The sequence below is a fragment of the Pocillopora verrucosa genome, chromosome 2, assembly GCF_036669915.1.
Source record: "Pocillopora verrucosa isolate sample1 chromosome 2, ASM3666991v2, whole genome shotgun sequence".
Lineage (NCBI taxonomy): Eukaryota > Metazoa > Cnidaria > Anthozoa > Scleractinia > Pocilloporidae > Pocillopora > Pocillopora verrucosa.
The window spans coordinates 10,319,488-10,341,861 of record NC_089313.1 but is presented as its reverse complement, the minus strand read 5'-3'; the positions used below and the strand labels follow the sequence as shown (position 1 = coordinate 10,341,861).

Here is a 22,374-nt window from a genome sequence, read left to right as displayed (position 1 = left end):
CCCGAACAGAATAAATAAGAAGGCGAAACAGAACCTGAAACTTCAGTAAATCAAATACAAACTTAAGACTGATCCTGTAATGCCTTAGAACCTCGCAAGCTTCCCATTTCGTTCACATATTTCGTCACGGAGTTTTGTATTTCATCCACTGAATGCCGCCTTGATAAGCCACTGTTAGTTATTAGGGTTTTGCATAATGCCACTCCTTGTCAACATTTTTTCCAAATTTATGACAAATATGAAGGCGTAACGAGAAAACGGATATTCATGAAATTCCGTCTCTGTAAATTGATTGATATAAGTTAACGATCCGCGAAATATGGTTGTTACATAAACGATCAAACCGACACCGATTTTAAACTCGTATACAAGAACCAAAAACACTAAACTAGCAAGGAAATCTCCCAGGCAAGGCTTCACAACAAATCAGAATTTGACCAAAAAGAAAAAACCTATAAAATATCTTTCAAGTTAGCTAAGGTAAGAACATTATTTTTATTGAGGTCAGAAATTGAACATGTAAATTAGGTAACACTTGCTAAGCGATAATTTTAGCGTTAATTGTGTCGCATTCCAAGTCAAACCTTTAATGATTATCAGCCTTGTTAGCAAGTTGTATAACCTCGTCCTCGATAACGCTTTAGAGGTGACTTTTCGAAAAAAAAATTGATAACTCCAATAGCTGGAAATACTTTGTATGCGGATATCTGAAGGACTACGCAATTCCATTTTCCATTATATCACCGACCCAGTTCACACGTGCTCAGTTGTGAAATTTTGCTGTCCCTCCGACGACGCTTTATTAAGTGACATCTTGATACTAATCATCAATGAGATTACGGAATCAAGCGAGTTCATCAGATGCATGCATAAGTATATTATCGATATCATGCAAGAATTGATAAGACGATCGGAAGAGAATGACTACGCCATTCTCATTAATCTAAAACCAGCCACGCAACGATTTTAAAACTGGCTTAGTCATTCTTGCGCGATCATAGATCAATACTAAGGCTAATAAAAAACTCAATAACTTTTGTACTTGAAGTTATGATGTACTTATGCTCTTGAAGATATGATATTGTGGTTGTATTTTTACCAGAAAACATCCGTAGTACTTTTGCATAATCGTTCTCATTTACATCACTAACGTGACGTCATGTCGCAACAGGCACTGTTCGGTGGTTATTAATTAAAAACCCTTAAACCGCGAAATAAAATGACCAATTAAGGAATTTTCAGTCAAGTGAAATTATATGAGATACCATCCAGTAACTCAACAAGTTCAAATGCGATGAAACGGGCCTTCGCCTAAAATGATACAGATCTCGGTAGTGGTAATATTTCGAGATGCAACTGAAACAGAAGCAACCGGAAACGTGGAGGTAAAAAAGCACATAGCATGCTAACGGAAGATTGAATTCTAAGAACAAAGTGAACTACAGGAAGTCAAGTTCCCTCACGACTTACTCTTTATGTTAGAGCTTTTTTTACTTCGTTTATTCCTAAAAGTGAAAAATTCTTTCCTGTGGCTTTCAGCTTCAGCTTTCAGCTGGCTTCTCAGTCAGGCTATTTCAGAGCTCTTACAAAATCAGCCTTCAAGCGCAACTCATTTTTTTTTTAACCCCGCGTGTTACATTTTAGTGATATTTGCTAGGTGCATCATCGCGTAAGTCTTGCAGATGAAGGGTAGAGAATGCCACATGTCTTCGTTCAATTCTGCTTGGTAAACATGGAAGTGATGACTTTGACAAAAAAGGCATTATTAGCTGGAGTAAATTAAAAGTCTCCCTACGATAACAGATATTTCTTTACACCCGGGGTTCTTGAGGTATGTGTTTAAATCGGAAAAGGTAAACAGGAAGATGAAAGGAATCTGGGTTGGGTTTTTCACGTACATTAACATATTGTTTAGATTGCATTAGCGCAGAAAGGTCACAGATGAATTTCTGAGAATCAGGTTATTGAATCTGTGGAGGAACGTGGGAAACCTGAATATTTACAACCTCTTTTCAACGAAAATTTGGCGAAAAATGACCACTGAATTTCTCTAGTTATGAAATGAGTATAACAGTCAACCTGGTGAAAATGAAATTGCCAGCCGTATTTCAACTGATCAGCATGAGATGTTATCTTCATTTCCTGTGCACTTCATGACAAGTCCACTGATTGGTCCTCGGCGACAGCGTAGGTTGGGCATTCAGTCAAGATATTAGTTCCTGTGATACGATTTTGATTTCATTCATTGCTTACCTTCTTTAGCGGTTGCTCTACCAAATAATTTATTAACGTCATTTGTTTATTACACAGAGGCAAGAAATATAATGGATTCATCCATGTGCAATAATTGTCTAACGTTGTCCCAAAAATCTTGGTTGTATGTCTTCGTAGTAGCCAAGCTAACCTTAACATCAGGTGAGTAAACACGTTTAAAAATTTACTACGGAAATTACTACAACTTCCACGTGTAGCGACGAACTGTTCTCGGTGGAGTAACGATTTCTTCAAATTTCGTATAGAAATCTAACAAAACTTTCAACAAAATATATTGGTTTTAAAACATCTGTTAAGTTGATACTTCTTTGACAACAAGAGCTGTTGCAATTTTCTCGAGTTTGGTTGGCTATTCAGTCAAGCCTGTTTCCGTCCGATAAATTGTATCGTGAAATTGACAAGGGTTTCTCTTAGTGAAAGTGCAAGTGAAAGCTATTCCACTCAGGAATTTTTGTTTCTCGATCGTACGATTCTCTCCGGAGGAAACCTTTCGTGTTTTGAGAAGCTTGTAACATCTAACATTGCGCTTGAAAGTGTTTGAGATTGATTGATTGATCGAAATCAATAGCATTTCTGAAGAACTTTTAGTTGTATTATTTTGTAGATAGATCTTTCACAGGGAATAATTATTTGTCTCTTCCTTGCGCCTCTGAGTAGAGCAGGCCAAGTTTCCTGCGGCCGGCCTTGATCATTTTTGAAGGAGTGTAGGAAATACCGCGAAAATGTGCGATGTAAACGCGATCACTGAGATTTATTACAGTGTTTCGTGATCTTAAATGTGGCAACGAAATTGTAGCGATAACGTGGGCCGACTCGCACTAATTTCCACAAACTGAGAGATTGTGCTTACGAAATCACTTTTGATTTACACTAACAATGCAAGTCGCAAAATGCGCGGAATTTGCCACCTTTAGTTGAAATTTATTTATGTTCAAAACAGTTGCTCTGGCGTTTGTTTTGTGGTTCTTAAAACACCTTCATTGAAAGATATCCCAGCCGTTTCAAACAAATGCTTTGGGCATTGCATCCTCCTTACATATCAAGACCAAAAGGTATCAAATTTTCTACTCTCGAAAGATCTAAGAGTACTCTTTAAGTCAGATCGGCTTCACTATGTAAACAATCATGTTGGCCACCGCTTCGAAATTAATTTTTGTAGCAAGTAATATTTGTTCCTCCCTTGCAACCACCAAAGTTAATTTACATACGGCTGGCGTGCCCTCTTCCGTTCAGTAGTAACTTTTTATATGTTAAAAGTTCATCAAAGTCCTCGACTCCTCAAGGCACAGTTACTCCCAAATATGGTTAAATTGCAGAATACCCTGCCACTCATTTACATGTCATTGAATGAGCATAGCGTCTATTGTGTTAGCCTCACGACACATGTAAATGAGGTGTTACTCCCAAAATAGTTTCTTTCTTTGCAATGTATGTACTTGTTAAATATTGTGGTGATTTCTTCCTCTAATTCCCATCATGCTGCTGTTGTAGAGCATACTAACCTGAGTGCGCTTGCCCAACCTAAGTTAGGTTACCAAAATTCTTTGTGATATTAATTTTAAAGGGCACTAAAATTAAAAAAATATCACCAGTCATGACAAACAAACAAACAACTCTAGATAGTAGCTTTGAGATAATTAATTTTTATGATGCCTGGACTCTATCGCAATTTTTGAATAGACCATCCTGTACTATTGTTTGAATTAAAATATTCTTATTACTAGCACCCTTTATTTATGTTATTCTCTTGTTTACATTTGTTCATACACTCTTCTTTCCTTGAGTATCATTCTCAAATATATATATTGGCCATGTTTAAGAGTTAATATACTAATTGTTAATTATAATATTTTAATTCAATCACTTTAGTTCAGGCCTCTGCAATACAACTCCAAGAGCAATTATGTAAACCAAGACCAGTAGTGGTGGGTGACCAGACTAGAGGTTTCAAACCATACCACGTGTTACTGCACCGCTGCTCAGGAACTTGCGATGACATCAACCCAGAACGCAAACCCTGCATACCATCAACCACAGAATTAATTGACGTTAAAGTACATGATCCCTTAAATGGAAAAGATAAGATCATTAAGGTTCTAAATCACACAAGTTGTGGTTGTGAATGCAACCTTGACTGTGATTTGGATAATGGCCAGGTTCCAGATGGAGATCAATGTATCTGCAAATCTGTACCGTTGCCATCTGGGAGGAAACCTGATACAGGTAGGTAATGACTCTATAAGATAATGAAAGTAGGAATAAATGAAGTTTTTCCCTCAATCAAGATGATAACAAAATTCTTGAACATGATTGGCTAACACAAGCCCGAGCACTTACAGGCAGTGTACACATCATGCTTGTTATTGGACAGTGTAATAGGACAGTTAAAGGACAGTTAACACATCATGCCTGTGTAAGTTGACAGAATGCATCATGTGTGCACTGTTGACTCACATTTTGCTGAGTTAACTGTTGTTTGTTTATGAAAAAAACGAAAAACTGATGTCTAGTTTCTTTCTCAAAATTTGCCATAGTTTTGATTTATTGGTAATGGACTTTGTGTCGTCCAATTCTGTCTGTAATCATACTTGTGATTAACAAATCAGACTCCCGCTTTGCAGTTGTCCAATTTTGTTAATAACTTGTATGATTACCAATTGAATTGGAACACAAAGTCCTATGACCATTATTAACTTGTGAACCTCTGCTGACAAAAACCCAGGTACAGTTGGTTTAATAATTATTTTAACTTTGTTTTCAATAGAGGATATTCTGCCGTACAAGATTGGATTTTATGTGATGATTGGTGTGGCATCTTTTGCTTTGGTTTTTGGAATGATCATGTATGCTATGAGAAAAAATATCCTGAAGAAGGTTAAGCAAACTTGCTGCAAGGGGAAGGGACATGAAGGTTCGTAGTCTATTTAACAAACATTAAACAACAACATGTATTTAGGTCACAAAATATACACAATAGAAACACAATTTTCTATCATAGTTATGAAGAATATCAATAGGTGTCTCGATCAGTGTCAAACATTTGTAGCTCTAGTACTGCTTTATGAATAGTATTTAGGTTCATGAGCAGTTTCATCATTTGTTTCAAGTTTTTGATACAGAACATGTATATCAAGTGCAAAATTATTAGTAAGGGAGGAAATTAAGATAAATCTCTGTTGTTGAATATTCCCTTAGACAGTCACATGAATTTGGTTCTTTCCATTTGACTTTCCAGTAACAACTCCGTAATGATTTGAGTTAATTTCTTTTACACAGGAGGAGAAGCTGGAGAAGATTAAATCAGATCTGGATAAAATATAATGCATGGTGTACAGCATTAGAGGGCTTATCCTATGATTACTGGCGATGGTCATGACAAACAATTTTAGGGATATTTAAGTATCTGTAAAGGTTTAACACCCATGATTACGAGTAGACATAATTGGTTAGTTTATGTACATACTAGGTTTATATATGATTTTGTTTACAGCCTAAGGCTGAATAGGTCAGTGAATGAAGAGAGTCATGTTTTTACACTTTGTAAATAGTTAACTTAACATATACTTGAGATTGAATACTTCTAGAACTCTTTGAGGTACACCTAATTGATTGAAACTGGCAAGTCTGACACCATACCACAAGTTTGAGGTATGAAAAATGAAAACTTTGATTTCCTCCAACAACCAATTTTTTGTGTCTAGCAGTAAATAAGAGTTCTAACTGCTTCAATTGAGACATTTGGGAGAAGTGTTTTCTTGAAGTTGCACGATATAATACAGAAAAAGAGGATCCCTATACTTTTTAAGCAAAGTGTGATTGGCAATTTCTTTTCTCGTGAAACATGATTTCAATTTTTTGGGGGATAATTGTGATTAAAGATGATAAGATCTTTTCATGTCCTCATGGGTAATTTTTTTTTAAGAGTCCTGTAAATGAAGGGCTGAAATAAATTTATTTCGCAAACATTGTTTTTAGAAAACATTCGCATTGTTCTCCAATAGCTCTGGTTAAGTAATGACAAAACGTGGACTTCATACAGATCAAGAAAGTCATAACACAGACCATTAATGGGTCTTGTGTAAATAGAATAAGTTATCATCATAAACTGGGTTTAAAATGAGAAAATTTTAAGTTGTAAGTTTGTGTTTTATTTTATGTGAAACCTGATTGTTTCAAATTTTGCGTCCATGTGAAAAAGTTTTGGATGTTGTGCACAATGCTTGAAAAGGCCAAATATTTCCCTGGACTAAGTTTCACAAAGGGGTATAGGGAACCCTTAAGAGAAGTCCATATCTCCGGGAACCCTCAAGAAAAGTCCATATCTCCAGGTGCAGTGTCTGTAGTACTTAAATACATGTTAAACAATATTTGTTTTTCTTGCTGTAGAGATGTCTCCTCCAACAGAGGAACATCAAAGGGCCTATGGTTCACTGTACCAAACATCGATGATGCAAAGTCAATCAATATTTAAAATATCCTTAATGGATTTAAGGTTGTTCAAAAGAACATTTTAAAATTGAGAAATAGTTTGTTACATCAAGTAGCATTTATTGTATAGTGATATTTGTAGGCATTAATTAAGAATTAGAACACTTACCAGGAAAAGGAAAAAAGTTAGCTGTAAGGTCAGGAAATAACACAATTTGCACAACTGTGAAAGTACTGTTCAGTAAGTGTTCACAGTTGTATATCATGTTCATTTGAGATTAATTGAAGAAAAGAAACCATTACATTTTGAAGTCTAGAAATGTTAGAATATATAAATTTGCAATTTTTTTATTTCTAAATATGGATTTTTTTTTTCCTTTCGGGTTCTCTGCTGTGCTTGATAACGGGTTTCAATTCCTTAATTATATTAATATTACATTGTACTTAACTTGTAAAATAAAGTGTGAGTTAATCACTTATTTGACATATTCATTTCTTAACAACTATCCCAGCACTTCAAATAACAAGCAACAATTTTAAGGTGTTCACTTAACTGGAAGATTGCATGGAAGATTCTTGAGACAAATGTGCCACAACTTTTCAACATGGCAACTTGAGGTGTTAACATGGAATACATTAGTCATTATCTACTGACTCTTCAAAGTAGAGGAATGAAATTGAAAAAAGGAACTGAAACAAAAGAAAGTCAACAACACAGGATATTATGTGCAGTCACTCATCCAGGTAGCAACCCCACCAAACAGAGCTTAAGCTCAGTGAGAAGCACAAGTACGTGGCTAATATATCTGACAACAATGTCACTCAAGTGAGTTTTCAACATGATCCGCCACAGGCATCCCAGGAAATAAAATGTTATTGACTTGATGTGTTGAACATGTTTTCAGATGAAAAAGGCTCCACAGGATGTCACCTCATTCAATTCTCACCTCATTTAAACACACACCAAACTAAACACACAAATGTGTATCCTCAAATCATGAAATATAGTACACAAATGCAGTTTACAGTCATAAGTAAAGACAATTTAACAAGGTTCATTGGAATATAACTATTTTCATAAAGTTAAAGTTGAAGGAAATACATCCCTTTTTGTATCCAATCTTAAAAACTAATATTTCATGTGTTTGCACTTTAACTTAGCAATTTTTTGAAAAAGGTCCTGTCATCAATCATAGTTATGACAAAAGAAACAACTTGTTCATGGGTTAAGAATGTTATTTATTTAGCACCAGACCACCTAATAAAACTTTCCATTTACTTTCATGGTTAAAAAATGAATTATTGCATAATTGACTGGTAACAAAAAGTGGAATTATCCAACCATCCAATGTGACATTGAAACAACAAACCTAAAAACAGTCCTACATAAAAGGACAACATGACTAGAAACATGACTGCACCTCTTTGGTGACTTTTGAAGCACAGACACAATGATAAAACAAAAATGTTAATATCTTCTGGTCTGATAAATAAAATGTTATTGATATTAATATAAATGTTTCCTCTTGTTTCACTCTAAATTTGTACAGTCTCCAAGAGAACTAAATACAATTAATAGTTAGGGGGAATAATTTACGTAGAGAATACTAGGTATAAGTAACTATGAATTCAATCCAAAAAAGGAAATGTTCTCCAACTTATGTTGACTTAACCAAAACAAATTTGAAAAAAAATGAAAATTTGAAAAGTTCTTTTTAATGATAATGTTCTTCTTATAGGAAGCCTCTTGAGTAATATTACTGCAGACACCAAACAGTGTTTGACCCTTAAGGTGACACTAGCACTTGTCAATACAACTTAAGTTAGTCTCCAACTCTAAAAGCATACAGACAGTGTGGATTCTAACAGAATAAGAAGTGTCATTTGACACAAAGTAATTAGTTATTTCACATAAAATGAATGCAGCAGATTGAAAATAATACCATTTTTCATACACGAAGTCACTGTTCACAAGACTGTTAAGTCACACGTGGCACGATCTTGCTATCAAAAAAAAAAAAAATGTAAAATGCCAAGAGAACTACCTAATGATACTCATAATTTTTGTAGTTTCCTAATTTTATAACTCATTTTCAATGCCTTCTTTCTTTTTTGCTGTTGTAATCCATTTCAAAAATAAACAATAAATAGTCAATAACTTCCCAAAAAATCTAAGAGCTTCAACTTCACTTTAAGAAGTTACTAAATATACCGACTACTTCACTTTAGTTTGAAGAATTAAATGAAAATACAGTTTTACAGTTTTTATAGCCTGATCTGAAAGCTATACAAGTTAATTTTCTGCAAGAGATAGCTGAATGACTTGAGCCAGCTCTTCTTCTTCCTGTTTTCGAAGTCGTTCATCTTCCTCCAGCTGCTGTTCAGAAAGTGCCATAGCCAGCTGCAAGTCTTCATCATAGGCAATGACTCCATCTCCTTCTTGTCTTTGAACAGGAAGAACTTGTGGGGTTTCTCCCTCTTCAACACCACTTTCTCTCATACTTTCTCTTATTGCACTGTTTGAAAAATATTGCTTAATATCCAAATTATAAATCACACTATGCATTCACAAGCTTAGGAGGAAAATTAACTGAGGGTTCCAAGGTGTTACTAATACCTGCATCAGGAAGACTTAGTATCTGAGTATTAATACCATCATTCTCAAGGATAGAACAAAAAAGTCCACACAATAATTGCTAATGTTTAAATTATCATTCTAGGTAAGTAAATTACTGTATCTTCCAGGCACCTCAAGAATATAAATGTACTCAATACAACAGAACCCAGAGGAAGATGAGAGGCTTTACTAATAGGTTTTGTGGAATAGTGAACAAGAATTTTTTTAGACAGTGTAAGATGCATTTAATACCGTTGCAAGTCATCATCTTCTTGTTGCTGGCTGCCTTGTAAAGTCTGAAGAGTCACAATCTGTGCAGGATCTTGTTGATATTCAAGTAAGCTCTGTTGTATTACTAGTTGTAGCATCTCGTCTTCTTCATCTCTAAGAGGAGCTAATAGATCATAGAGAGAGAAACAGTTTTGTCAGTTTTTGAGTCATTATAAAACAATACATGCTCAAGCTTCCAGTGTTCTTAAACATTTTATTTTCAATTCCCATTTTTGAGGAAGATTAGATTTTAACTTTATTATGGAAGATGACTCTTTTGTCAGGCCCTTTTAAACACTTTAATTTAAATTTCATTATGTCATGACAATTGTTGCGGGAAGGTTAGCCAGGGACTTGTGATCCTTCCTTCTTTTCTCCAGTGTCATAATTTGTGGATTTAAGCTGTCTGCATGGGTAAAATGAAGTTGAAAAACTAATTTCTAGAGCTACATTGTTCTTGGCATTATGGTTGCCAATCTGATGTGAAGAAAAAAGGGTGCGAGTTTCTAAAGAATAACAGTGGTGCTGCATCAGTGAGAGAGTATACCTAGGTAATTTAGTATTATCAACTAAGTTGATAACATAAATTAGCCACTGTAGAGTTTTAAAGCTGACATTTTGAGTGTTAGCCCTTTGTCATTCACTCTGATGAATGCCTAACACTTGAAATGTTAGCTTTGAGACTCTTTACAGTGGCCAATTTACATTATCAACTCAGTTGATGTGAAGAACACCTGGTTTTGACCAGATACCAATGGAATAGATCCTTGATGTTTGCAAAAAGAAATGTAGCTCTTGGTTGATGTGTTTGTGAAAGCTTAAGAGTAAGTGGGCCAAAGCAATGTATAAATAGCTACATGATTACACAAAGGAGACAAAAGGAAGCTATGGAATAAACTGAATGTTAGTGGTCATGTTTAAATGGCCAAACAAAATTTTAAGTGGATTAGGTCTTCTGAAAAGTCAAAGTTAAGATATATTCCATTAATGGCTAGAGGCCAGCTAATGGTTCCTAGCCATGGACCTTGAAGAAGTTTAAGTAAGAAGAGCAATCAGTTGTTGGCTTGTTTGCTCAGTTGGTAAAGCACTGCACAGGTATCACAAAGGTCATGGGTTCAAATCCCGTACAGGCCTGAATTTTTTTTTTCCCAGGCCTTCTTTTCACTAATGCTTGAGTAGTGTTCATAACTGTGAAGATCACTTTCATACTTCTTTATCTGCAATTCAAACATATGACTTTCATGTATTCACAGCTGTCGAAATATTATGACAGTTAATTTGGTTCCTCCTCTGTACAGATGTATGAAAGCATGCATATCAACTGAATTTTTTCCCTGACATTATATATCCATTGACCAGCTTTCAGTTTTAAGACCTGCAAAATGCATGTTTTACATTCTTCCAGCAAAGAGGTTACTCACCAACTGGTTGATCCAGATTAACCTCTCGGTAGTCTGCTGGAGCATCAAAACAAGTTGATTCTATGACACACCTTGCAGCCAGCCCATCTACAAGGGGCTGTTCCTCCCCCTCAGTAGAGGTGTGACTATCCTCTCCAGTTTCCTGTATATCAGCTCTGATTGCATGCACTCCTTCCACTGAACATTCTCCTCCCCCAATATTACCAAAAGTTATTTTGGCATTTAGGACATGGAACAAAGGAATTTCTGAAAGAACCAAAACTTTACTGTCTCTGTCAGTAACATCAATTGATTGACTCCCAACTCTTGGTGGTTGACAATTACTGATTGTTGTAATTACTGATTGTTAAAAAAGGAAAATTAAAAACCAGCACCATCTCAAAGTCTTACCACATGGAGGCTTTCATTTACCAGGAGTAAAATTCCAGCTACTCATAAGTTAAAAATGTATGTAGCAAAGCAGACATTACCTATTTTTACTGGGAATCCTGCTGGTAGATGAAGTGCAATGAAGTCCCTAAGCTTAGCAAAATGAGTGTTGCTGATAGCCTGCATCAAGATGTATTAGTCCACAATAATCATAGTAAGCAATAAATTTACCTCATCGACCAAGTATAAGGATCATACGGGGAAAGTATTGGCTACAGGTTTTACAGTAATAACCATTTATCAAATGGTTTAATTCCCCAAATTTCCTTCCCATATAATTTGTTCACTTGTCAGACTCCTACGTGTATAACTTTAATGAGTTTCATTAAGCACATTTTGTACCTTGCACATCTAACCAGTTAATTTATTAATTTCAAGTACAAGTTCAAGCCATATCATTTCCTCACTTTTTTACACCACAAAATATCACCAATAAGGTTTGTAGATGTACGTTAGGGTCTGAATTTCTGTTTTCATAATATTGTATCTCCATTATTTGTTTCTTTTACTATTCAAACCTACTCTTAGGGAGAGGGATGTTGTACACCAAACTAAGTTTGCAAAACATTGTATGTTGTAAAATTACAGTAATATAAAACTTTAAGTTAATAAAGAGATTTCAGGACTGGGCAGCTTTAAAGTTTAGAGGTCACTCTTTTTTTATATATACTGATACATCAAGGAGGGGGTCCATGTACTCACCAGTAATTTGACAATTGGAAGCACTTGTTCACGAAGAGACAACGGATGCTTGTCACACATTGAAATTGTAGCTTTAAATTTCTGCTTCTTCACTGTCATTTCTTTCAATTTTCCAATATCTGGTGATGTAAAAAGATACATATTAAGTCTACACAAAGAAATGCAGACTTTTTGCACCTCATTGGGTAGAAGAAATTTGTTGGAATTTAGTGAGGTTCCAGATACTAATAATGAAATAGGCCATTTTAAAGTGGTGTACTTAGCTGCCAAGCCTTTAATTTAGATTGAGTTTAAAGGTGACCTTGTTGTGACAGAGACCAGTATCTAGTTAGCACAATAACAGAGAAATTTACATTGGAAAACCAGCAATGTATATATCATAACAAGGTCACCCTTAGTGTCACTTCTGTTCCAAGGCTTGGCAACCAAGCACACTAAATGGACTATTGCAGTGAAGACTGGAGAACAGCAACCAATTTTGGTTAAACTTAGCAAGCATTTGAAGGTACATTCAAAAGGGTTGGTGCCCCCAGGTAACAAATTGAATCATGGACCATATAATTGAAATGTTGGCTAGGAAGAAAAAAGCTATTTGTGGGTAAAGGTAAAGAATCCAATCCCATCAATGTGTCAGCCAACACGTCAGCCAACACACTACCGACAAATCACCAACAGACTACCAACACATTGGACGACACACCACCAATGTTGGTTGATGCATTGGTAGGATCGGATTCCTTACCTTCTCCTATTTGTGTATGGTTGCAGTTAGTAATCTAGAAGGCAATTACAGTTGACACAGGGCTAGGTTAAATGGTGGTGTAACAGTTAAACCTAAGGGTTAAGAATGTTACAACTATCCAGAGAAGTTTACTCTAACAACACTGCTCAACAGATGACTCCCAAAAGAAAACTAAATGGTAATAATTCCAATTTTTAGTTGACCTTTTTTATCAGAACTTCAAGGTAGCTTGTTCCATAAGAGTTTCTGAGATGGGGGGCAATTGGCCTCCAAAACATAGAGGCAAAAAATTCATTATCTTTTTCTGTCGATAAATTAAATCAATGTGGCAGAAAAAATAACTCCTAGGAGGTCCTGAGAAAGTCTGCCTGCACTAAAGCAATATCATCATATTCTGATCTAGGGTCGTGATGATTGATCTGCTCACAAACACTGATCAGTACACATGTTTTAAAATTATTTAAAGTCTTACCCCTTGTATTTGATTCTGGATTAGGATTAAAGTACTCCTCTAACCTCATTTTGTAAGGGTTAGAAGAAGTACGATCTAAGTCTGAACCAACTTGGTCATCCTGTTGGGAAATAAACAAGTATGCAGCAGAATGAAATATGTCAAAATGCAACTTTCCCATAATTAAGCTTGGACAATACTGGCTGGAGGAGTCTAGTTTTGGAGGAATCATAATATCTAAGAGGGATTTAGGGGAATTTACACATACAAGTCCTTGTCAAGTGTGATCCTAACACCTGGTAAACTTGTGTATAATAGTGTTCCTACTCAATAATATTGGCTTGGCAGTGGCCTTACCATTCTATCTCCCAGATTCCAGAAACATTCTGTGACATAGTTGATAATCATTTGTCATTGAAACATGTTCTCTCTTGAACTTTAGAAAGTGTGTAAAGGGATACAAGTTAGATGGGTCTAATTTGCAGAATACAACAGTCTTAATTATTTTTCTGACCCACAACACAGGCCAAATTTGTATTTAAATTAGTATAAAAGTGTACTCAAGAAATCTTTTACCTCCACATTATTTGATACATTCTCTTCTTCAATACCAAGGAGAGTTTGTAGACCATTTGCAGCAAATGTATCATTTGTATCTGTTAAAAAGACAAAAAAAGGGATAGTATGATTCAAATTTGTGTCTTTTCAAAAAAGCAATACTTAGGTCTTAAGTAGCCTATTTCTATAAGAAAATGCTTTCACTTAGCAAATTCAGAGATGTAAATGTCAGATGAAATGATTTGGACTAAAAGAGTTATTATAAGTATTGATTTGAATTTAAATCAAGTTTGCCTGCAATTTATCTTCCTCTTGTATAATAAATATTTAAGGAGACTCAAGCAATTGCCTCTTTTAAGAATATGCTATTTGATCTGTTTGTACAACCACATTTGATATCTTCATTGCTTCAATCAATGGTTCCATATAATCTAACCATTGGTCTCTTTCCTGAATCAAAAAGTTTTGATTGCTATAAGCTACATCTTCTTGAAACATTCTTGATCACAGCTTTATGTGCCCCTGAATCAAAACTAATTCAGTGACCCCCACTTTCATTTGTTGAAATGCAAACTATAAATTAATCTATTTTTCATCTTTCTGAAAGTTACACAATCTACAAAGTAGGTTCAGAGCCGCCTTAATTGATATCCACATTTACTATAGGTTGCCTTGAACCCACATCACATATATTTTTGAAATTTAATGCAAAGATGAAACTACATTAGCTGATTGTAAATGACTGTGAAATTTGGGGTTCAAATTCACATTTGAGCCAAGGGTATATTATGCTAAAATTAAGGCAGCTTTTTGAAGTTATCTTTAAAGACACGAATGAAAAGTTGCAGTTATAATTATAGCTATCTTTCAAAGAATTTGTAGCTTAAAAATGGCTGAACCAATTTGAGCCATCTGAATTAGAACATCAAGTGTTAAAAATAGGTCAATCTTAGAATATTGATAGGCCAAATGTATTGGAAAATAGTGTAACATATGAATATGATTAAGGATCACCCATTGAAATTAAATTTATTTAAACTAAAAGAACTCAAAGATGAACTCACTTTGAGCCATCTGTTTATCCTCGGCATTCAAGTGCTCCACTCGTGTTTTAGTGAGAACCTCCACCCCACTTGCTGTATACACTTTGCACTCATATCCATTCACTACCTCTGTCTTGTCTCCACCCCACCCCCACATGGTCTTGTGCCTTGTGAATTTTAAAGAGAAGTTAATTTTATATGAACAAAGATTATGATTTTCTTTTAATCACTATGAAAGAGTGATTTTTCATAGGTGACAATATTTACAGTCCGAAGTTATTTGAAGTGTGATAAGCATTTGTAAAAAACAATTAACTACTTTCTTTTCCACTTTTACTAACATAGTTATTAAATTCTGTTTCTGGCAACCATCTTAAGGTTATGATTTAAGGTAACTCATTGGCAACTTTGAAAGGTCAGAGGTTCAAACCCAACGCAATCATTGTCAATGAAATGATATTCTGCAATTCAGTACGATTGTGTTGTGGGTGACTTATTCGGCATCAAATGGCAACTTTGAAAGGTCAGAGGTTGGGGCCCTAAGCAGTCACTATCAATGTAATGATATTGTGGGTGACTTATTCTGACACCAAATCTGCATCACAAGAAAAAAAGGAAGAGAGAAAACACATGAAATATCACATTTATTACGACTCTTTTATCAAACTGTCGATTCAGCTAATTCCTTCTAGTTAACTTATTAAAAGTAATTAACTTTGAAGTGAACTAAATCCTGCAGAAATGTAAAAGTTACTTGTTAAAAATGGGTAACAGATGACCCTAAAACCAAATACTACCAGTTAATTGGTTAAGGGGGAGTTTAATACAGGCTGTCTCATGCAAGAACACTTTTGCAAACAAATGGCAACTGTGATTTTTCCTGGTGGAACGAGTACAGCAGGGGTTCTATGCAAAAATTTTGTGGTGTTAACACAGTCTTAAAGGAGTCGTGGGAGAGCATGAGAGCAGACAGATTCCTCAATAGGGCAGATCAATTAGGGAGGATCTTTGTGAGGATAATTTTGCATGGGATATGCACTGTGGAATATACCATTAATAAGAATTTAAGCGGCCAACAATTCTGTCTCAAGAACTTATTCCTTTTATTGGGAGGGTAGGGTTTAATAACTGTCAAGTTTACTTTGCAACCTTAGACTTGACCAACAGAATAAAAAGTTATATTCTGCCCAGTATATTCACAAAGTCATCATAGTGTCACTTTAATTTTTCTTTAATTTATAAGCTTGGAAAGAAGCTTTCTCCCTTCAGCTTTTAAGAGAAAATTCCACAACTTGTCTTGTATTCAAACTGCAGGGCTAAGAAAACTAATATTTAAATGTATAACTGATAAAGGAATAACCAATAATTGCATCATAGCCCACCATCAAGAAAGTGTTCTAATTTAACATTACCTTGTAAATGCAATATTATCTGTGTTAAGCATGGTAGCAACAGCTGGTGTTGTTAATCTCGCGTTGATAACATCTTCTGAAGGTTTAAGCCCCTCCAGGTCACGAAAATCTTCCCTACAAAAAGAAAGAAGGACAATGACGACCATAGTTTTCAAAATAATCCTGACTATAGATGCATGTACAGTTGATGTATAATTTTCTTTTAATTGAACATGACTGGCCTGCTCAGACTAGCAATAGCTTTCCATGGGCAAAACAAACTATGGTACTCTAAATTTAACAAAATAATATAAAGGATACACAGTGTAGTTGAGACGTATTGGACTAATTAGTCTCAAAAAGTGAGTCATCAATTTTAAGCTTCACTGGCAGTTACAGTGTGTAGAATATTAGCTTGCAGTAAATGAATCTGGCTTGTAATTGGAGACTATTAGTCCAAGATTCTTAGAAGAATGATTGCAAGATATAAAATGCTACCTCGCATTAGAAGACTTCACTTATAAACTTCAATACTATCATGAGTTATGTTTAGATGACCCAACATACCTAATATGCAAAGTTTCTTTGAAGTATCTCTTTTTTTCATGATCAATCTCTAAAAATTCTCCTCCTTCCGCTAAAAATGTATTAATGAATCACAATATCATCAGTTGCCCCACATGACATGAAATGTGTATATCACATGTAAAAAATTAAGTTTAATTAGTGAATAATATAAGATCTAGTCTAACCAGTCAAAATCTACCAGGATATCTAGTCATCACAAATCAGTTTTGCCTAATGATACTTCCAAAATATACAGACTTTTTTTCACTGATTAGAATGACTCCCTTTTAAATTAAAATATTTGCAAAATGTATCCACACTACCCTTTAAGACCTTGTTAATAGATTTATTTGTAGTAAGTGTATGTGAGCCTTTGTATCCAAGGGCATGAGGAAGAGTGACTGACATCCACAGGACAACACATATTAACTAATGAAAAACTGCATCTTATACATCAAAGACAATGCCCAAAGAGAAATTTTCTATCTAATAACCAACATGTTGAGACAGACTTATAAAAAAACAGTGGTTTCTAAACTCATTTACTGACCCAATATACATTCATAAAGCATTCCATAAATCAGTTATCATAAATGATCACATCATTTACCTCCACCCTTAAAAACATAACTCCTATTACCCCTCTGCCAGTCATTCTGGTCAAAGCCAATTAACGTGGTGTCAGCTCGAACATTTGCTCCTACAACCACAATCAAACAAAAAATTGACCACGCTGATAGGTAAATGTGTATTGCGTTATTAGGTGTGTCCACGACCCAAAACAATGCAGGTCATATAAATGTATGAACCAAGTAGTCAATCTAGCTCCCCACCAAGTTGTGTGTCGGTCAACAGTGGAGCATTAGACAAGGTTGGAGGTTTGATTTCTTGTAGGGACTCAAATTGTTTCTTAGTCCAATGTGAAGGAAAAAAACAAATTAAAACAACTTTCTATAGTTGGTAGCCAAGTTCAAATTCACCACCTTTCTTTTTATGTTTGGTCAACTGGTTTTCTAGACAGCCCCTGTCTCTATGTTTTTAAGGTTTTCTTAAAATATCAATAAAGCCAACAGCTAAAGAAAGAGAGTATCATCTGAGACAAGAGGTGATTCTTGACATAAATGTACTGTAACTGCAAATTCTCCCAACTAGTTAACAAGAAAGGAAATTGCAAAAAAGATAGGGGAATAACAAATCAGATATTGAATGTTACTGACTGAGGTAAAAAAATAAAAAACAAATAATCAAAAACTGTTCCCCAAAGTGGAGGCGGTTGGTAGTGGATATTTACTAAGTGTGAAACTGCAAGGTAAATATCCACTGCTAGCCACCAACACTCCAATGAATAGCTGTATAGGTACACATGTATAATAAAACAGTGAGATAATGAAGCACAAAAAGCTGATTTTAACTCATCTATTCCTGCTACAATTACCATATTTTTGGGTGCAAATCCCACATGAGTTGCTTGGGGTGAATAGAAAAGGATACAGACACTGAGTTGTCAATTCAAGTGCACCTTCAACACTATCCACTGAGATATGGTGCATAGTTGTACTAATTTACCCAACACACAGTAAATATGAAGTTTCACATTTGAATCAAAATGCTCAGTATCAACAGCACACTGCACATAGTTAAACCAAAAGCTTTACTCACCACATTTGTATATTTTATATGTATCACTGGGACACATTCTGGACATAAACGGTACTGTCAAAAACAGAATGTTCAAATTTAGTATACAAATTAAGTGAACAATTGTCATCATAATATACCACGTGAATGAGAAAGTTGATCTGTGAAACCCCCGATGGGTTGAAGTGGGCCTGTCCGGAAAACACTATCTGGCCCTACACTTACAGGGCAAAAACTTAAAGGAAAAAGAACATGAAAAAAAAAAGAAAAACAAGATGCGTTTTTCAATGAATTGTGAGTCTCTTGTTCTGATATCCAAAAAAAAAAAACAAAGGAAAAGTGTTGATGTAAAAAAATCTTTTTCATTGAATTTTTGGAGTTTTCTTGTGTCTTCTTTTGGTTGAAATAAAATTTTGCTATTTTCAACACTTAGTGGTCATATAATAAAATGCTTATTGACTGCATTTGAGCAGGCTGGACAGAAAAATATCTGGCTCTCATTCAGGACACACAGGCCTTGCTGCACTTTGTGCATAGGTTATGTCCTCAAGCCAAATATCTTCCTGGAGCTTAGTATCTCAATTAAAGTACTGCTAGAATGAAGAAGGGTCACTTTCATCCCATCAACTAAAAATTTCTGCAAAACGGTTCATTAAATGACAAGTAATATCAAGGTTGAAGCTATGGCATCTATTTCTTATCTTCTATCAACTAAATCATTGCTTGAGAAGCAACTTAGTTCTCTCAGAGCAACTCAACAGAATCTGTATCTCAGCCAGATAATTATTAAAAATCACACTGCATTTACATGTATTGGTATAGTGCAATTTTGCTGCAGAACACAGCTTTTTGACTGATAAGCATTCTAAATCAAAATAGCTTTTTGTAACTGTGCATGAAAAAACAGCAATGAAGAAGTTTTTACCCCAGCTGGTGAACTCCCATTTCATTTCCACATAAAAATCTGGAGTCTGTAATGTCCAGGAGAGAAAAATAGATCCTAGTCAATACTGTGTACTACAAACCTCAATTCATAAGTCTACAATTAGACACTGCTTGCATATTCTTCCTCTGTTATCAAGGTCTGTTTTCAAGTAATGTGGCCCATTGAGCAGGAGCCTATCCTGCAGCCTCTTCCCTCCCTCCCCCCCCCCATCCATTTCATCACACTTCCCTGACAGTTCACTGGTACCCAAGTATATTCCTGTGTGGAGAGAGACACTGTGAAAGTTGAGTTAAACTTAGAGTTAAGTGTCTTGCCAAATAATACAAAACAACAACCCTGTTAGCTCTTAAATCTAGACCTTTTGACCCCAACTGAAGCTGTGAAGGCTATGTAATTGACCCAAAAGGTGACATTTCCAGAAAATCTTTCATCCAAGGCATCTATCACTAAAGTAATTGATATTCCTGAGAGCATAATCATGTATCACACAATGAACATGCATTGGCAAATACACTACATGTAAATACAACTAGATCAAAGACCTCTCCATGGAAAGGTCTGGGACTAACACAGCAATAGCATTTTTACCAAATTTATGATAAGGTTAAAATATTTGAAGAAAAGAACCTGACTTACAGAATTGAGTTCTTCCAATAGTTCAGGAATTCCAGCGAGCCTTTGACTTCCTCTTTGAAAATCTCGGTGTTGAAGTACAAGTGATAAAATTTCAGGGTTTCCAGTGCTAATCGCTTCATGTGACACTAAAAAATATCAAATCATGCCCAGTCAAATCCATTTAAAACAATACTTGTCTAATGGTTTAGAATGTTCAACCAAGTGTATATGACAGAGTTCATTGTTATTTGTTTTTCTTCGCGTTTTAGCTCCTGAAAAATGAGAAATTTCATTTTCATTGAGGTGTAAATGCAACTCCTTCAAACTAAGTAAGAAATAAGAAATTTCCACAGTACCAAAGATAAAGTTCTTGTTTTAACATGTTTGAAGTATAAGAAGAGGAAAAATTACACATTAAACAAAGCTTTTTTCCCACAAAGGGTTGTCAAAATAAGCTGACAACCAGCATTTTTCACATTCTACTTATAAAAATGCACCTGCAATTCTGAACGTTTGTGGCTCAATTTTCAGCATGGAGGCATGACTGCATCCCCATATATCTACTTACTGTCTCAAATAAGTTCCTCAAAATATTTTTGACATTAGCAATCAGCTTGAGGATACTATGAAGACTTTGTAAAACAGACAAACAAGTGGCTATGCAAAATGATACATACTTTGCATTGTCATGAAAAACCTCCTTACAAAAATAGTTTTCCTCTTTTTTATTTCTATTTTATTGCTAAACCTAACCATTGCTTGCTAACCTACTGCTTCATAGCAGCCTTTTAACATGGCCTGTGTAGTGACAGATAGCCAGATAACATAGGAAGGGACACATACAATGTATTGTGGAAGGTGTAAACTGCAGATAACGGCTTAGGACAGGAGGACATAAATATTTCAAATCACAGCCCATGCCAGAATTAATATTTACTGTACTTGCAATTCAGCATCAAATTTGCCACATACAATATTCACATTATCTTTTAGATCTCGCTTTACTTATCTAAGTGGATTAAATCTTTGAAGATGGGGAAAACACATCTCTTACATAAAAACTAGCAATATTTTTACTACATACCATTCCACCCATCCTGATTAATAGCGTTTGCATCGCAGCCTCCGCGAAGAAGACACTTTACACAATCCACATAACCCAGACTAACCGCAAGATGAAGTGGAGTCCGTCCTCGAGGGTCCAGTAACTCTTTATTGTGCTACATGAAAACCACAAATGGTTGGTAAATCCGCTGGTTTTGCCGTGCGAACAAATGTTCACTTGTCTCGTGGTTAAAACCCGTTCCATGTGAAGCACCTACCTTGTTCAAAGCAAGTTCTTCTTCGAGTGACGAGGCATCTTTATGCCAGACGTGCCAGTGCAATGGATAGACTGAGAGTATTGAATCACGTGAAATTTTGGGGGGATATGCGGTCAAAATGTCCTTCCCACTAGCCGCCATCTTATACCATTTTCAAGCTGTTGTCATTTGCGTGTGAAGCCGCTGATCAAAGATCTCGTGTACATCTGTTTCCAGCCCATGACCATCGAATGACACACCCCTCCCCAGCCTCTTTTCATCAAGCCTTAACACACATCGTGTACCTTTTGTTGTTGTTCCGCCAGTTCTTTAGTCTGGTTAGGATCCAATATTTCATACAACTTAGGGCTATGACCAAATAAATCATATAAGTTGCAGGTATCGACCATTTCAAACTCAAGTTTGGCGAGTTGAAATAAAGCGAAAAATTAATTCTCCCCCGCTTCCTGAATGGCGTTATCCGCCCTTTATACAGCTGGGCCTTGAAGTTCAGGTTACATTGCCCTCAAACCTCCTTCCTGTACCTCTTACATTTTGCGAGATTAAACGGGGAAAACATCCACCTTTAGATAATAGCAAGATACCGTAATGATTCGTTTTAGCACCCTCGTCTCAAAAAGCACCCCCTCTCGAGTTTGTTTTTGTCAATTAGCGCCCCTATTACCTAAGCACCCTCATTCTGGTAAACGCCCCTATTCTAGTTCAGTGATAGCACTGTTAGAGTACATTCCTACCAATATTACGCAAATATTCTTTCTATATTTGTTACTTCTACAGCTTCTGCTTTTGTTCCTTTTTAAATAAACATCAAAGATTTGTTTTGCACAGTCTGCTGTTTCGCAAAAAAGAAATGAGATACCAGTGAGATGTTTTAAAGTAGGGTTGGTTAGAGAACTGTTCACCATCTCATGTCATCGCTGATCGCAGCATTCTGTCAAGTACCGACAAAATACAGGCGCT

The 22,374-nt window shown here is 35.5% G+C and overlaps 2 protein-coding genes across 3 annotated transcripts; one reads left to right on the top strand and one right to left on the bottom strand.

Annotated features, from left to right (window-relative positions):
* Window positions 1-324: 324 nt before the first annotated feature.
* LOC131771247 (uncharacterized) lies at window positions 325-6,169 on the top strand. 2 transcript variants are annotated; one of them, XM_059087022.2, is made up of 5 exons: window positions 325-480; window positions 2,311-2,415; window positions 4,144-4,497; window positions 5,039-5,185; window positions 5,551-6,169. In XM_059087022.2, the coding sequence occupies exons 2-5, from the start codon at window positions 2,325-2,327 to the stop codon at window positions 5,571-5,573; spliced, it is 615 nt and encodes a 204-aa protein (XP_058943005.2). In that variant the 5' UTR covers window positions 325-480; window positions 2,311-2,324; the 3' UTR covers window positions 5,574-6,169. The 2 variants fall into 2 exon arrangements, with proteins under 2 accessions (XP_058943005.2, XP_066018206.1); XM_066162109.1 differs by lacking the exon at window positions 325-480 and having other exon boundaries at window positions 2,238-2,415.
* A 1,748-nt stretch (window positions 6,170-7,917) lies between these two features.
* LOC131771273 (ankyrin repeat domain-containing protein 13D-like) lies at window positions 7,918-21,569 on the bottom strand. The gene is made up of 16 exons (XM_059087046.2): window positions 21,415-21,569; window positions 21,177-21,312; window positions 20,114-20,238; window positions 19,457-19,502; window positions 18,553-18,606; window positions 17,504-17,593; window positions 16,894-16,963; window positions 16,348-16,461; window positions 14,957-15,102; window positions 13,911-13,990; window positions 13,356-13,455; window positions 12,142-12,260; window positions 11,481-11,559; window positions 11,011-11,256; window positions 9,572-9,713; window positions 7,918-9,218 (listed from the first exon to the last, which is right to left on the bottom strand). Exons 1-16 carry the CDS (start codon window positions 21,553-21,555, stop codon window positions 8,996-8,998), a joined length of 1,911 nt encoding a protein of 636 aa, XP_058943029.2. The 5' UTR covers window positions 21,556-21,569; the 3' UTR covers window positions 7,918-8,995.
* Between the last annotated feature and the right edge of the window lie 805 nt (window positions 21,570-22,374).